The sequence below is a fragment of the Alosa sapidissima genome, chromosome 6 (genome assembly GCF_018492685.1).
Source record: "Alosa sapidissima isolate fAloSap1 chromosome 6, fAloSap1.pri, whole genome shotgun sequence".
NCBI lineage: Eukaryota > Metazoa > Chordata > Actinopteri > Clupeiformes > Clupeidae > Alosa > Alosa sapidissima.
The window spans coordinates 23,965,730-23,981,061 of record NC_055962.1 but is presented as its reverse complement, the minus strand read 5'-3'; the positions used below and the strand labels follow the sequence as shown (position 1 = coordinate 23,981,061).

The 15,332-nt window shown below is 40.5% G+C and overlaps 1 protein-coding gene across 1 annotated transcript; it reads left to right on the top strand.

Moving 5' to 3' along the window:
- Positions 1 to 4,463: 4,463 nt before the first annotated feature.
- On the top strand, positions 4,464 to 8,418 carry clmnb (calmin b). Its single transcript, XM_042095905.1, has 10 exons — positions 4,464 to 4,785; positions 5,372 to 5,433; positions 5,922 to 6,017; positions 6,329 to 6,412; positions 6,697 to 6,789; positions 6,873 to 7,093; positions 7,452 to 7,645; positions 7,740 to 7,822; positions 8,031 to 8,225; positions 8,320 to 8,418. The coding sequence occupies exons 1-10, from the start codon at positions 4,770 to 4,772 to the stop codon at positions 8,416 to 8,418; spliced, it is 1,143 nt and encodes a 380-aa protein (XP_041951839.1). The 5' UTR covers positions 4,464 to 4,769.
- Positions 8,419 to 15,332: the final 6,914 nt, after the last annotated feature.

Below are 15,332 nucleotides of genomic sequence, written 5' to 3'. Positions count from 1 at the left end.
ATTTGTACCAATAACATTGTTTGCATATATTCCACTTGTTACAGAATTTTGTTTGCTAATACACTGACTAAATAGTACTGTCACATACTCACACCCTGTCGGGGCAATTCAATGTAAAGTGTTACTTACCTTACGTTACGTACCTAACTAAATTACTGTTTTTCATCTCTGTAGGTTGGCTTGCCTCCATGGTTTATTTATCTACTGTAAGCTTTGAACCAAAAATATTGTATATGAACTTTTGTTTTTGCTTTGAGAAATACATTATTTTTTCAACCTGAGCTCTCAATCTATTTTTTAGGTCTGCATTTAGACCCCAAATGATCCATAAATAGAGCCCAGGTTAAAAATGTTATTTTTTAATGCAGCCATGTCATGCAATGGAAAATGAGTTACGAGTGTCAGAGTGCCTTCCAAAACTTCTTGTTGATCTTTTCTCTGCTTGACAATGATCATTCTGCCTCTGTCCCAACAGGTGTGGGAATGTTTTATAAATAAATGCATGATGCCTCTCCAATTTGTCTTTCATTGTTCATCTTTTAATGATGCTTCACCAAAGAGGTGTGTATGGTTCTGTCCAGTACGCCACTACTTGGCACAGTTAATTACTAGAAAGGCCAAATGATTTGGTTATCCAGGTCCCAAGTCAGGGTTAAAGGTTAAGGTTATGCAGGGTCATACATGAAATATTGCTCACATACTTCTGTTTCTGTTTCATGGCAGTTGAAAGCCTCCAGGCCTCCCCTGTAGGTCACCTCATGTTTCACGTCACAAATCTTTGGTAATTTAGTTAGGTACATGTAAAGCCTGCATGAATGCTGACTTGCGGAAAGGGCTCAATCAGTGAGCCCTCATGCACTTCACGAAAAGTGGAACCACCCTAGACCATAAAAACTTCCTGGGAACATGTATAAAGACTATGAGCCCTATTGTGCACCTGGCGCAACAGAGCACAAAGATTGACCAGTCTTATGGTAGGCTACTAAAGTGGAGGTAGCCTACTTAACATGTAATACTGTTAACCAATGCAAGGAATTTTATTGAAACGCTCACAAATATCACTGACATATTCCTCCAAAGCATCATTCTGTCTTTGTTCAAGTCGCCAACAAGGTATTTTTGATAGGGTGCAGTGGTGAACTTAACGGCTTCGCCACTAACTTATATATTTTCATTAAACCAAGACGATTATCAGGCGAATATTTTTGCCAGACCGGTAGACTCATGGAGGTATATATAACTGGAGAGAGGTCCTGCCCTCCATACAAATGAATGGTGGTGGCTAGGCTAGTAAATCCAGCCAATTCACAGTCAACGCCATATTGAACAACTGGGGCTCTGACCATAATCTGACTCTCGCCAGATGAATTTCGTTCTGCCTAGCTCCACTCATCCATCTGGGATCGATCCATTGGAGAGGTGTTTCAGAACGCTGGGCCTTTGATTTGGATACGTCACATCTATGAAACTCCCGCCCTGCGTCCTGATTGGCTCTACCATACAATCTCGTGCTGAAATCACTCTCAATGGAAGCGATCCCAGATGGATGTGAGTGGAGCTAGGCGGAACGGAATTCATCTGGCAAGAGTCAGGTTACTCTGACCATGCGCCAAGTTCCAAAGCTGGACATGACGCATGGACCTATGTCGATTTTTATTGGATATTCTGTAAAAAGCGAGTCGTCCTCCAGTTCAGAGGGTGGCGATAATGCACATACCTTGCTTGCCACGTAACAAGAACAAGAAAAAGTTGCTTGGAAAGGAGTCGCCCTGAAGCGCAACTTAATTTCATTGGTTAACAGTGGCATAAACTAGATGTACCGCAGAGCGGTACAAAATATGACCGCCGTCCAGTCCAGCACATGTTTTCCACAAAAATAAGTCACGCTGAAAGGCATATATGATTCTAACTGTCTCACTGAATTGCATTATGCACACTCAATTCTCACTGGTATCTGCTAGACAACAAGTACCAAAACATGATTAGTTCATAGATTTCACATGTAATATACATTTTATACAACCCCACCCCCATCTTGCCTGTTCATAATTCTGAGAAATTCTTGAATTGTGTGCATGTGTGCGTGTACATGTTTATGTTTATGTGTGTGTGGGTGGGTGTGTGTGCGTGCATGTGTGTGTTTGCCTGTTTATGTGCCTGTGTGTGTGCATGTGCATGTGCATGCATGCGTATATATGTCTACTGTGTATGTGTCATACGTACTATTACTGTGAATGTATGTGTGTGTGTGTGTATCTGTTTATGCACATGTGTGCATATGGAATGGGTTTACATGACCACTGGAGGCAAACATACGCAAAAAATTGGTCATCCTAGGCCCTACGGTTCTCAAGATATTCACAGAAAACTGTGTCTGCCCTACCCTGCTTTCGGGGGGTCCAGTCCAGCGGGGGGGGGGGGGGCAGATCAAAACGAAAAGCGATGGTTCTATGCTATCCATGTGGGGTTACATGGCCACCAAGTTTCGTGTACCCCGGTCTTTCAGTGTCCCGGGAATCCTTGTTGGTGTACGGTCACTAAATGTACACATAAATTATTTTATTGTAAGGCCCCCCATGAACGAAAGTCCACGAAACTTGGCATGCATTCGGAAGGTTTCATAATGATCCTACACTTTCAATTTCGTGCAGTTTTGACCATGTCAGCCAGAGATATTGTGATGAAAACACCTAATGTTTTGCTTTTTAATTTTTAACTAGGTGGCGCTATACATGAAATAAGTGGTAATGGGATGGGTTGACATGCCCCCTTAAGACCAGCATACAAAAAAAAGGTGGACCTCCTAGGCCCTACGGTTCTCGAGATATTCACAGAAAACTGTCTCCGGCCACCTACAGGCCAGTTGGTGTATAGTAACATAAATTAATTTATTGTGTGGCCCCCCATGAACGGAATTCCTTGTTCAATCCCTGAAACTTGGCGTGCATTCAGAGGGTGTCATAATGATCCTACACTTCCAATTTCGTGCAGTTTTGACTATGTTAGGTCACAGATACCTGCGATTACAACACCTCATTTTTACTTTTTTGTGTTTAACTAGGTGGCGCTATACATGAAATGAGTGGTTATGGAATGGGTTGACATGGCCCTTTGAGATCAACATACAAAAAAAAATGGTCCTCCTAAACCCTACGGTTCTCGAGATATTCACAGAAAACTGTGTCTGCCCTACCCTCCTTTCGGGGGGGTCCAGTCCAGCGGGGGGGGTACAGATCAAAACGAAAACAGGAGGTTCCATGCTATCCATGTGGGGTTACATGCCCACCATGTTTCGTGTACCCCGGTCTTACAGTGTCCCGGGAATCCTTGGCGAAAATTTGGACATGCGAAAAAGAAAAAAAAAAAAAAAAAAAAATCTGACTAAACCTATATGACCGCCGCTTCGCTGCGCGGCGGTCATAATAACCATAATATACACGTCTTCTCATAGGCTCCTCAAGAAATACGCACAGAGCAATGTTTGGCTGTAGCCACCGGATAGGTACCCACTCACCAACTTGTACGCGCAGGAGAGCTCGAGCCCAACACGGACTTTCGTGCACGGAGCTGGTTCCAAATGCTCCATGCGGCGCCATACTTGAAAATGGCGTATGCTAATATGCCGAAGCTAATCTGCACGTTCTTGACCCCCTGGGTAGACTAGAGCAAAGGAGAATACTTGTTTAGGTCTACTTGTTTACTCATTGGTCACCTCTCATTGCACAACCGCTTTCATTTGCATAAAGTTCAGCAGCTCAACAAACCGCTCTCTCGACAAACTCCTTCTGCTCAAATTAAGTGACATGAATGATGTTTTCACTGGGAAAAATGTTTTTTCCCATACGCATGAACGCCTCAGGAAGTGCATCATAACAAAGGGACACCAGACCCACTTGCAGTGCGTTCACACTTGGGGCTGTATTTTGCACCCTGGCGCATGGCGTAATACTCATTTTCCACCCGGCGCTAAGTTTAATTCCTTTAATTTTGCACGTTTATTTTTTAAACAATGCGCCCAGGGGTGTGGCAATTAACAACTTAGGGAGTGGCTTAGCGCATTGTCTAAAAATCGCTATTGTACACCTAGTCAGTCAGAAGTCTATGGCAAGTTGTTTATATGTTATTTTAAGAGCGCATTGTCAACAGTCATATTGGCGGGTGCACAACGCACCATCCTTCTATCATCCATGAACGTACCATGTCCATGCAAAACATTACAAATTGCAGGATTACAATGGGAAACATAATTAGAATAAAGATATTACGAAATACTGTACATCTCATGATGAGTAGTTATTCACCATCATTTGCAAATTGGTAATGACGGTTAAAAGTGATTAGGGGAGAGGTGAGAGACACGTATGGAGCACAGCTGAAGACGCACTGTCACGAGATATAAGCAACTCCTCTGCAGGATAAACGCAGGCTGTGGGTTAAGTAATGCACTATCATGTAGGATCCTTGTGCAAGGGGGTAACCAATGGCATGCAGCTAGGAGTGTGTCTGACTTGTAGAGGCGTCACACCTTGACGGATCTGACTCAGTTCATCTCAGGAAGAGAAGGCAAGTGGCTGCCACAACACCCTGGCTGTGTTTTCAGTGTTGATGACGAATTTCAGCGCTATGAAGAATTGAGCTTTCATGGAGATATTTCAGTTCTGTTGGTCAAATGCAGTGAAGTTATTCTGACCGATTTTCAAATGGACTGAAACCAAGAAAGTAGATACTTGACAGGACACATAAGCTGTTCTGGACACAGTGGCCAAGACATGCAAAACCGTCAAGGTACTGTACAGCAAGAACTTCCTATGGTTATTTATGATAAAAGACAAATATATTCATAGAACAATGTGGTGAAAACAGTTAAGAGTAAAAGGTACTAATGCACTTCAGAGAAAAATAGAACAGAATTTTGTTTTTCAATTCACTCGCATGGAAGTTTTCCATCCCTGTCTAAACACGTTATTTTTCTAATGATTTGGCAGACGTTGCCTTTGGCATGTTGACATTTGGCTGTGCACTTAATATCATGGGAGTCTGTTGTACATTGTAAGCACCATAAATAGCTATACACATTGATGTTATACAAAATGTGTAAAGAAAGTGCTGAAATAGTTAAGCTCATAACATAACACTGAGTCATACTTCCTTTTCATGTACCTTTTTTTTTAAATAATGTATTGCTCAATATGAGACCAATAATCCTACTTGTCCTTGCCTGTTCCTGCATTATAACACCACGCACACCACATCCTCTTCAGGAATTAAATGAAATCCATAAAGTTTGCTTTGACTACCATGTTTTTTTTTTCCCTGTGCGCTCTCCTTGCTTGAATTTTGAAGTGTAGTATGAATTCATATTGTCTTACAGAGGAGAAGGAGGCCATTCAGAAGCGAACTTTCACCCGATGGATTAACATTCACTTGAAAAGGGTAAAACTGCCGTTATAAAAGAACGAAGAAGAAAGACACCACTTTGTCCTTAAGACCACAAAAGCTTGAAGGATAAAAGTAGAATAAATTATTACTCCTCAGGTGCATGCCAGAGTGATTTGTAATAGACGTAGTTCTTCAAGCATATGTCATCTGATTCAACCAGGGTGTGTTGTGGATAAGCTTAAAGGCGCATTTTCTATATCCTACAGTATTTGAACTTATTTAACTTATTTGCATTCAACAGTTAGCCTAGTTTGCATTATAAATATCTAATTGGAATTGCTGCGGCTGCATTTGAGAATGCTTTTGCTTTTAAATCAATGATGTTGAGAAAGATCTAAACATTGTGTCTATAGGCCAGGCATGGGCAGTGTACTTTTATTATGTTGGAGGGGTCAGTACAATACAGCCTATCTTGTACATCACAGAAGCGGCACAAGCACAGTAGCTACAACAATTCTAAACACTTTACTTGTGTTTGCCAGTGTGAGCCACCAATGGAGGTCTGTGACCTTTTCTCTGATGTTCAAGACGGCCGTATGCTCATGGCTCTTCTGGAGGAGCTGTCTGGCTGCAAAATGGTGAGACACCAACACCCCCACACAACTGCTGTTTAAAATCTAAATCTCTGAGTAAAGGCTGATGCTTTTTGCACCCAAGTGTCAATAGCCAACAATGCTGTAATTATTCTGGTGGGAATAGTATTTATGGCTATTGACACCTGGGTGTACAGAGCATAGCATAGCAGAGACGAGCACCCGGGTGTCCATAGCCAACAATGCTATTTACACATGGGCACATATATCAGCAGCATCAGAATCAACATGAACCCCACTTGCTGTTTCAAACTGCAATAATGAATAAATAATTCACCTTCCCTTTTTTCCCGAAGCTCTACAGATTCAGACCCCCTACACATCGCATTTTTAGACTGAACAACATCACCAAGGTTCTTAACTTCCTTGAGGACAGAAATGTGAGTACCAGTTATGGTTTTGATATTGATGGCAGCAGACCTTGTTCAGAGCTTTCTCTGTCAGATGGAAGATAAGAAAAGTTGACTAAAAAATTATAAAAAGGCAGTTAAAACAAAGTCAGCTTCTCTTCTCTCATCCTATATTCGACTATTGGCCTATTTCTTGAAGAGCACCTGATTTTCCACTTTTAATTGGTCTACACACTTCTTTATAATTCAACATGTCCATTTTTAGTTTATTGTTCTCAGTCAGTTTTGTAACTCTCTCTCTATTCTTAATGCAGGTGAAATGTAAAAGCATCGATGCCTCAGACGTTGCTGATGGTATTCCCTCTGCTGTCCTTGGCCTAATCTGGACCATCATAGTCCTTTTCCATGTAAGGCATTTTGTGTTGCTCTTTATTTGTAAATAATCCACTGATAGAATTATCTTATTCAATTTTTTGTTTATATGTTGCAGATTAAAAAGTCTACAAGGAACATTAGACATATCTTGTCCACAAACAGTGGCAAATCTATACATGCCAGCAGAGATACCACATCTATCTGTACCTCTGCCACGAGTAATAAATGGGAATCAAACACCTTTCCTTCAAGGAAGAGAAATTCATCTCACACATCCAAGTATCGTGGCACAGCCATCAAAACTCTTCTGCGATGGGTCCAAATATGCACATCCAAGTAAGAGAGTGAAAGTTTGTTTCAGTAAAACACTCGCATTTTAGTTACCATGGTTGTTCAATAAAGCTGTCAGGAGATGCCGTCCAAGGCAGTTTGTTTGTTGTAATGAGAGTATGAAGAAATGATGGAGAAAGTGCAAATGATCAAAAAAACTAAAACCTAACTTGGCAAAATGAATTTGCTAATTCAACATCATGAGCCAGATCATACGCGAACACTTGTGTGGGTCAATGCAATGCTCCCACACCACTTTATTTCATCGCTCTACTTTGAGGGGTGTGATCAATGGCTGGAGGCATTTAATCTTTCTTTAGATGAAATATGGCTTTATATGTGAACGTCTGCATCCTTCTGGTAGGTATGATGTTGAGGTGCGGGATTTTGGCAGGAGCTGGAGGAGTGGGTTGGCTTTCCTAGCACTCATCAAGTCCATCAATCCAGCTCTCGTGGACACAAGAACAGCACTGACCAAATTGCCACAGGAAAATGTGGCAGAAGCCTTCCGAGTTGCACACAATGTCCTGGGTATTCCTCAGCTTTTAGACCTTGAAGGTAATGTTAAAATGTCCCTCATCAATGTGATTGTATGATGTTTTCATGGATGATACGATTAATTTTATTTAAGACTGCTTTTGCCTTTCTGTAGATGCAACAATCCGAACACCAGATGAACAGTCCATCATCACCTATGTGACCCAGTTCTTGGTGTACACACAAAATCTTGATAAGGTGTGTTTCAGAATTTTTTCCCAGGTCATTAATGCCATGAATTTGTGATATTTAGTTTATGTGAGGTGGGAAGTGTCCCTTGCCACCCTAATCTTTGTGCTTTATCTTGGGGGACTAGACCTTAAGTCCTCAAAACATTTTTTTTGTTAATGTTGTAGATGGAACTCCAGTATTCCATAAAAACTGACACTTCCTATATGTTGTATAGGTAAATGGTTCAGAACTATACACAGGGAGTTATGACACAAACACCTACTTACCTGATGGTTTGCGCTCCCCTTCATCAGCCCATGAAAAACATCCAAGCATTACAGAACCAGCATTATATGCTTCAGAGGAGGGTATTTGTTCTCCTGTTGGGACAGGCTCCACTGAAGGGCAGAGCTCTGGGAACTCATTTCCTGTGAAAGGCACAAGGGGACAGGCTTGCGCTGAATTGTCTGTGGATGTTGAGATGCTGTCCTTAAGCTCAGAGGAGGGAGTGTACATGCTCTCAGCTCTGGATTCTGACGAGGAGGAAGCATTCCAATACATCCTTGCACTCGACGAGGAGGGCAATGATCACCCCAGACCAGACTCAGGGTTTCAGCCAGTAATTGTTCTGAACGAACACCATTCAATGCTTAGCATCTCTCAGTGCAGAGAAGAGGTTGTCTCAAAAAATAGGAACGGGTGTATTTCTGGATTTGAACAGATTGCATTGGCAGAGTCAATTGCAGTTGGTGAAAATCAGCATGCTTGCAATGATCATAATGGGTATGTGTCAACACTTCCAGTGGAGGACGTATGTGGTCAAATAGTCCCTTTTGAGCTGATCACGAGTGGAGAGAATAACTCAGGGACTGACAGAGCAGGATGTGCAAAAGAAAACCGTCATTCAGCAGTGGAGACATCACATCAGAGAGAGGATCCACCGTCTAGGAAAGCAAACAGTGAAATAAAAGAGAGGTTCTGTGCCAAGCTGGAACCACATGATCCCAGTGATGACACGCTTAGTACTGAGGATCTACATCACAATGATGTTACCAATGGCAAACACATAGTTGAGGATGATCAACACGTGGAATGGGCAGAATCCCACCAAATGGACAGTTGTACACTTTGTCATAATATTAAAAGAGATACTGACCAGACGTCACAAATACAGGCGGAATGTTTATCACAGGAAGAGGTTGAGGTTGTGAGAGAAAAGGAAATGTGTGACACACAGGGTGTGAGTGGCCAACTTCTGGAGAGGGAACCTAGGATGGACCATAGGGTTGAAAGAGTGGACGATCTGGAGAGGGGACCTAGGATGGACCATAGGGTTGAAAGAATGGACGATCTGGAGAGGGGACCTAGGATGGACCATAGGGTTGAAAGAGTGGACGATCTGGATGACAGGGACGAATGCCACCTTTTGTCCAATGAGGACATCACTGAACTGAATACAGATTCAACAAGGTAGAGTTCACTCATTTAGTAAAACTGATTTGTTTCATTCTACATGCAATCAATTGTATATATTCTACAAATAATACTTTGTTATTATTAGTCCAGTCATTTTAAGCCAAAATAGGGGTCAAGGTTGAACAAATTGCAACACAAGCAAACTTAACTGATTTTGAATCCTCAATATGTCCTGAGTAAGGGAAAAAAGCCCTGAAGAATCCCAATAGGGGAAAGTTTCGAAAAAGACCCAAATATACCCTATTCATGCGCCTATACAGTATTTTTCTCACGTGAATAGGGGGAAAAAAAATAACCTTCACATATCACCATGAAAATTACTGAGTTGATTACTTACATCAAGACAAACAAAAAATGTATTATACGTTTTTTTGAAATTGTTTGTTAACATGGGCAAACAGGGCATAATGTACGTATAGTTAATTTGTATAAATACCACAACGGAGCTAATAGTCCAGGCAAAGGTCTGACCCAAAACTAATTGCAACAGAATTTATTTTTATATTTCAATTGGTGATCTTTACACCATAGTAAAAGACTATGAAAATCCAGTTGGTGGAAATATGTTAAAATGAGGGTTGTTTTATACATTATTCTTCAGCAAATACTGACAAAACTGTAATTAGAATGTTGTAGAATACACATTCTAAAGAATATCTGACCCCATCTAACTTAACATGGAATTTTAGAATCTTGCATTGTTGAGGAACATTCTTTTATTTTCAAAGATTGAATTCCTTTGGCTTATTTCAGACTGGTTTGTTGCAAAATTGGTGTCTATTTTTACATTGTGGCCCTTTGAATCAATGGAAATGGTTGTTGAATCTTTAAATAGAGCCAAGTGGGTTTTTGCATGTAAGTGTTCCACAATGTATAATCTGTACAAACACATAGTTAAGCATTATTCAGCTTAGGAAAGTGGTTTTGGTGTTTACGTAATCTGATTTAGAGGTCCTTGAAACATACAGTATATCACACTAAAGTATCAGTCCATCATTTTGCAAGTCTTATAGTAATTGACCTCTTGCCCAGGGGTTGACTGATATACTGTCTGTCCAATCAGAGGGGCCTGTATGATGCCCCTTTACTTTGCACAATTTTTGTCTAAAACAATAATCGGACAGCACAGTATGTTTATGTTAGTGAATGCAGGAAAATTGTAAAGGCAAAGTTGAAGATGGACATGATCATGTCCTAATTCGACAGAAGGGTGCAGATGGGATAACTGCAGTTAGCCTCCAAGTGACTCTATTGTTGTGACATCTGGCAAAAATGCTATACTAATAAATATAGTTTAAGATTAATAATTAACAATGCATGCCTATGCATGGTTTTACCAAAGTCATAGAACAGTCAAAACTATACATATTCTAAAAGTATATGCACTGTACATGAAATATAGCATCAATCAACTTATGTCCCATCTTCCTCCATACCATGCATAACACATACTCCTCTATTCTGTATAGGCGAATCAAGTGAACAGCTGATATATTTTGGCCTGCACTATTAAGGGAAACAAATTAAACACCCTGAACTGTATATTTTCTGAAAGCATATACCCTCTGGAGGAGAGAGAGAGAGACCATTTAAGACATTTCCCATCTTCCTCTATGCCATGAACAATACATTGCCCTCTATTCTGTAAAGGTGAATCTAGTGTAAAGTGCATACATTTTGGCCTATACTGTCCAGGGAAAACAAATTAAACACCATAAACTATATATTTTCTATAAGCATATACCCTCTAGATGATATATAATACCAGTTAAGACATGTATTATCTTCCTCCATGCCTTGGACAATTTGTTTGTCAAATGTTGCAATTAGTTTTGGTCACTAGCTATACATAATTACATTATGCCCTGTTTGCCCATGTTAACAAACTATTTCAAAAAACTTATAATACATTTTTTGTTTGTCTTGATGTAAGTAATCAACTCAATAATTTTCATGGTGATATGTGAAGGTTAATTTTGTTTCCCCTATTCACGTGAGAAAAATACTGTATAGGCGCATGAATAGGGTATATTTAGGTCTTTTTCTAAACTTTCCCCTATTGGGATTCTTCGGGGCTTTTTTTCCCTTACTCAGGACATACTGAGGATACAAAATCAGTTAAGTTTGCTTGTGTTGCAATTTGTTCAACCCTTTCTCCTAAAATGACTGGACTATGTTAACCAATGTGTTCTCTTTGACATACAGGGAAGGGGTGTTGTTTTCAGGAACTGTGGTGACCTATTGTGATGTTGACGCAGAAGAGTTACATCTGCTCAAATGGCTTTGGATTCTCACATACTGCCTCTTCATCATACCTCAACTAGACATCTGTCAGTATTTAAATGACCTCCTAAAATAAGAACCATCTCAGTCTTTAAGTAGCTAAAGCAAAGTCCTTTCAGGCCATATTGCAATGCATTTTGGGTACTTATCTGGCATCTATTTTTCGAGCAGAACAGTGCGTCCGCAAGTCTTCACAACACCAACCTCGATCCAGCGGCGAGATCACAACACATGATTGGTACAATGTACTCATAACACATCAACTGATTGGCGCGATGTATTCACATGTTGATTTTTGGCCGCAGAAGGGGCGGGAAATGTGTAGACATTTGCCATATTGGCGTTACGACCTAAACCCATGCCTTTCTATGGAGCATTTTTTGAGTGCTGTGTCTGCTCATTAAAAAGTCTCATGTCTAAAGTGTGTGTTAAAGTGCTGTTATTAATGGGGGCAATGTTCTCACACACTCATTCATGTGTGTACTACTATTCTATTGTCATACAAATTTTTACTTGCATAAATGTACATAGTATTTTAAGTTGAGTAATTTAAATAGTTTTATAAATGCATGGCAGAGGTTCAGGGGCACTGCTAGAAAATGTGGGCCCTATGACAGACAATAATTCTGTGTGCCACATTTATGTTTACTAATAGCTGATTGCATTGCTGATTATTATAACTAAGCTACAACACATCCAGAAGTAGCTTCACAACATAATGTAATGACGAATGATGTAAGTAGTGAGTAAGATCATTGGATAACCACATTTTCACATTCCCAGCAGGCCTTGTTCCTTTGTTAAAATTGACAATAAAAAATAAATTTCACAAGTTGCAGGTAATTGTTTTACTTCTTAGTCACATTGTATGTTGTAACATCTGAACGTAAACACAATACAAAAAAAAATACATATACAAATAGGGTCACCATGACTAATAGTTATAGGGCAAGAGAGTGGTAAAAAAGCTGTCATCCCTCACAATAAAATTGTTATGAGAAAGAAAAAACATATCTGAGAACTACTATAAAGATTTAATCTTACTAACGATGTTGAGTGGTGGGCCCGAGCAATGTCGTGAGGGGGACCATGTCAGGAGCGGCGCGTAGTGGTGGGCACTCGGGGGCGTAGTTATGCCACTACCTAGTTGGGGACTAGGAATCTTAGACTTAGACTTAGAATCGTCCTAACTCCAACCCAAATCTGTCACCTTAAGGGGTGGGGGGGGGGGGGTAATATTTATGCAATTGCCTATTTTGCATTATATATTTTTAATAAATTAACATTACTGTGTAGAAATTTCACTTTGACCTTAAAGAGGGTATTTTTGTAAAATATTGTAAAAAAGGTCAAATAAAGATTACATTTATTAAAGAAACTAGATGTACCGCAGAGCGGTACAAAATATGACCGCCGCCCAGTCCAGCACATTTTTTCCACAAAAAGAAATCACGCTGAAAGGCCTATATGATTCTAACTGTCTCACTAAATTGCATCATCCACACTCAATTCTCACTGGTATCTGCTAGATAACAAGTACCAAAACATGATCAGTTCATAGATTTCACATGTAAAATTAATTTTATACAACCCCACCTCTATCTTGCCTGTTCATAATTCTGAGAAATTCTTGATTGTTTGTGTTATGTTTATGTTATGTGTGTGTGTGTGTGAGTGTGTGTGTGTGTGTGTGTGTGTGTGTGTGTGTGTGTGTGTGTGTGTGTGTGTGTGTGTGTGTGTGTGTGTGCGTGCGTGCTTGTGTGTGTGCCTGCGTATGTCCCTGAGCGTACATATGTCTACTGTGTGAGTATGTGTCATACGTATGATTACTGTGAATGTATGTGTGTTTGTGTATGTATCTGTTTGTGCACATGTGTGCACATGAAATTGGTTAACATGACCCCTGGAGGCAAACATACGGAAAAAAATGGTCATCCTAGGCCCTACAGTTCTCAAGATATTCACAGAGAACTGTGTCTGTCCTACCCTCCTTTCGGGGGGTCCAGTCCAGCGGGGGGGCTACAGATCAAAACGAAAAATGACGGTTCCATGCTATCCATGTGGGGTTACATGCCCACCAAGTTTCGTGTACCCCGGTCTTTCAGTGTCCCGGGAATCATTGACGAAAAAAAAAAAAAAAAAACAAATCTGACTAAACCTATATGACCGCCGCTTCGCTGCGCGGCGGTCATAATAAAAGGGGAAATATCCAAGTGGGATGAATATTTTTATAGGCACTGTATGTGAATGTAACTGACTTATCGAACAGAGGAAGAAATTTACATTTTAGTTTTTAGTACTGAATTTGTAATCAAGGCAGAGTATTGATTATTAAAATGTTAGTAAAGTGCCTTCTGTACTGTTGGAAATGGTCTCAATCAGATACTGAAGATAACTGTTCCCTTTCTGTGCATTAAGCCAACATGGTTGACCACGTGGGGATTATTTGTGTGACAATTTCTGCCAGGTCATTGACACAAGTATACAGGATCAATGTCTTTGAACAAGCAGAGAAACAACCTTGGAGAACAACAAAGCTTGGAGTTTGGACAGGATTACGTGATACCTCCCTGTGTGTTTTTTTATATCCACCTTAGCAACTGAAGACCATGATGGGTGGCTTTGTTTTACTAGCCGTGCAACTTATCACAGATGGTCCTCCAGCGTTGGCACGCCCTAGTGGAGTAGTGGCCCTAGTATGTATTATCAATACATAATCAGTGAACAATATGTTTTCTGCATATTCAAGGATATCAAGGTTTTACTTTACTTTATACAGTATACAGTATGTGATATATGTTCTTGTCAAGTAAATATAATAGGCCATTCAGAGATGTGAACCCAAAATGTATCGGTTTAAATTCCATGAAGAAGCTGAGCCTTTTAAAAAAAAAAACTTTAAAAATAGTCTATCCATACCATAGACTGTATATAGTCTATGATCCATACAGTTTTTTTTTGTTTTTTTGTTACTGGGCTCCCTCCGACAGTAGGCTACCCCTCATGGCTTGCACCCTCCCCCCCAGGACATGGTACATGTGGATTTGTTTACAATTTACAAAATCTTTGTTTGCCAAAGATAATCTCTTAGGAACTAGGTTGACTACCAAGGTAATATTACATGATTTCATACAAAATGAATTGTGTTCCGGTTCTTTCTTTGGGTTCAATTGTCTGAGGTGGCCCATTATTTTTAGTTCATCTACTGCACTGTTCTAAAAGCACTGACCTTCACTTGCAGAGGTGCTAGAGTGCACAGGATTTCCTCATTAACGTTCCTATATGAGTGCCCAGTTCTGAGTTGGGCACCTCATTAACATTCCCATTTTGAGTGCCCAATTTTGAGCCATGTATAAAGGACTTTTTGCAGATGTTCTAGTTTCTTGTTAGTTTGTGATGTCCTGTAAGGAGATGGTGTCATTATGGCATTCTAATGGGCCTGACCTCAGGGAAGTGGACGTGCTGTTAGAACCTTTCTGACTGCTCTGTCTGACCTCAGGGAAGTGAATGTGCTGTTAGAACCTTTCTGACTGCTCAGGGAAGTGAATGTGCTGTTAGAACCTTTCTGACTGCTCTGTCTGACCTCAGGGAAGTGAATGTGCTGTTAGAACCTTTCTGACTGCTCTGTCTGACCTCAGGGAAGTGAATGTGCTGTTAGAACCTTTCTGACTGCTCAGGGAAGTGAATGTGCTGTTAGAACCTTTCTGACTGCTCTGTGTCTGACCCCAGGGAGGTGGAGGCAGCCGTTTGACAGTTGGCGAACGCTGAGTTGGCGTTT

Coding starts and splice junctions, on each gene's coding strand:
- clmnb (XM_042095905.1), top strand. Junction 5,434..5,921: donor TTAACATTCACTTGAAAAGG/GTAAAACTGCCG, acceptor TGTGTTTGCCAG/TGTGAGCCACCAATGGAGGT. Junction 7,094..7,451: donor GTCCAAATATGCACATCCAA/GTAAGAGAGTGA, acceptor TCCTTCTGGTAG/GTATGATGTTGAGGTGCGGG.